Source organism: Eschscholzia californica, unplaced genomic scaffold (genome assembly GCF_041429995.1).
Source record: "Eschscholzia californica isolate CP2 unplaced genomic scaffold, dmEscCali1.0.p SCAF_4, whole genome shotgun sequence".
Lineage (NCBI taxonomy): Eukaryota > Viridiplantae > Streptophyta > Magnoliopsida > Ranunculales > Papaveraceae > Eschscholzia > Eschscholzia californica.
The window spans coordinates 27,836,164-27,837,940 of NW_028238461.1; the positions used below are offsets into that span (position 1 = coordinate 27,836,164).

A 1,777-nucleotide genomic window follows, 5' to 3' on the forward strand; every position below is an offset into this window, starting at 1 on the left:
CAATGGGTGTGCAGCTGATAGCAACATTCAAAGATATTCAATCAATTGTTCCAGTAGAAAGACATCAGGGATTCAGGATAAGGAGTCTATTAGAGGTTTGTTTAATGAATAAATATAAAATGAAATAAAATAATTACACAAACACCACAATATAGTTACAGTATTCAATTTGGGTCTCCTTTTCGAAGAGAATAGGAAATAAAAATGATTTTACAAACCTAATGCAAACAAATACTAAAAAGTTATACAAAATCATACTGATAGGAAATGGAGCTGATACAGGGATCCCTAGTCCATTCCCTCGTGCACTTTAAAATACCCTTTGTCTTATTAACCACTTGAGCAAGGGAATGTACCACGGAGTGCACGAGGAGAGTCATATATCATTTTCCGTTACAAAATCACTCTAACTGGACTACATCCGATTTACTGATTTCCTCCTGGTGGTATGCTTTACAGACAAAATAGACAATGGTTTGGGTTACAAGAGAAAAGTGACTTAAAATGGTAAGCAACAAGTAGCACAGAATTCCAACAAACACTTTCCCCACTACACTCAACATATTTCCATAAATCACCAGTACTAGAAAGGCTACAAATATGCTAACAATTAAGATTTTAAACTTTGTGAAAATGACAATGGAAATCCACAACTTACCCTTAACCAATTTTATGCTCTTCTTTATTGCTTTTCTACCATAATCTTTTTCTAATACCGAAACTACTCCTGCGATGTTCCAAACAATGATGATGTATATTAATCCGATAAAATATGGAACTGATAAAACAATGAGAAATATCAACACTTTATTGGCTCCTTCTCCTTCTGGTCCAAAAGTTAGCGAGGCGAATAAGAATACTATTCCAACTGCCACACCGGTGTAAGCCGCCAAAATAAAAAAACACAACAAGAAAGTCACTGTGAGTTTCTTCCATGCTTTGTGGACTACCTTGATGACTTTCTTCAGGGAGATTTCTGTAGAGGTATAAATGCAAGCTATGGTGTAAACAATAGAGGTCGTTGAGAGCACTGAAAAGATGAGTAATAAGAACAAGAAAAGTCCGTTAACCAGCCCGTAAATGATCCAACCGGACCTAACTTGATTGTTACTTCTATTGTGGACGGAACTTCCTTCTGCGGTATTATCGGCAATTCCTTGGTTGTGGTTGATCTTGTCCAAGATAAAGCTGGAGATTTGCATCTGGGACAAGTAAATTATGGATAAGGGGAGGATAAGAGCTAGAGTCAACGATTTAAAGATCTTCTTCCATGAGACTGTAATCTTGTAGGCTTCTTTATAGATGCCAAATATCCCCATAGATCTAAAGTCTGGATGTTCTCCCTCCATGATTGCTTAATTCTAAGAAAGAGAGAAGGAAAGACAAGGAAATTAGTGAAAAAGATTAGTATAGGAAGTTCTTTTTATCAAATTGAGAGTTGGAAGCTAATGGAAAGGATAGATGTACCTTGAAGAAATCAACTTTGTGAATTTTTTCGTGGAAGTAGTTGACTTCAAATTTTGAATTGTTAAATATACGCACATCAACATTAAAGGCAGTCTCATCAAAAAAAAACATTAAAGGCAGCCATATAGGGACAGAAAAGTTTGTTATTCGGATGGAAAGAATTGGGTGCAAATAATGTTAGCTTGGAGCAGCCACATTAAAGGACCTAAAACTAAATACCCAATTTCTTTCTTCATAACCATCTTCACCCGCAGAAATGCTACCTTCACCGCCACTACCACCTTCTCCGGCAACCACCACTCCTCATCTC

The 1,777-nt window shown here is 36.6% G+C and overlaps 1 protein-coding gene across 1 annotated transcript; it reads right to left on the reverse strand.

Moving 5' to 3' along the window:
- Window positions 1–401: 401 nt before the first annotated feature.
- LOC147543979 (uncharacterized) lies at window positions 402–1,349 on the reverse strand. Its single transcript, XM_086635555.1, has 2 exons — window positions 659–1,349; window positions 402–550 (listed from the first exon to the last, which is right to left on the reverse strand). Exons 1-2 carry the CDS (start codon window positions 1,347–1,349, stop codon window positions 402–404), a joined length of 840 nt encoding a protein of 279 aa, XP_086491681.1.
- Window positions 1,350–1,777: the final 428 nt, after the last annotated feature.

Excerpts from the sequence above, each read along its gene's own strand:
- LOC147543979 (XM_086635555.1), bottom strand. The coding sequence starts at position 1,349 with ATGGAGGGAGAACATCCAGACTTTAGATCTATGGGGATATTTGGCATC. Across the intron at positions 551-658 it reads GAGCATAAAATTGGTTAAGG|TGGGGAAAGTGTTTGTTGGA; the intron begins GTAAGTTGTGGA and ends TGTTGAGTGTAG.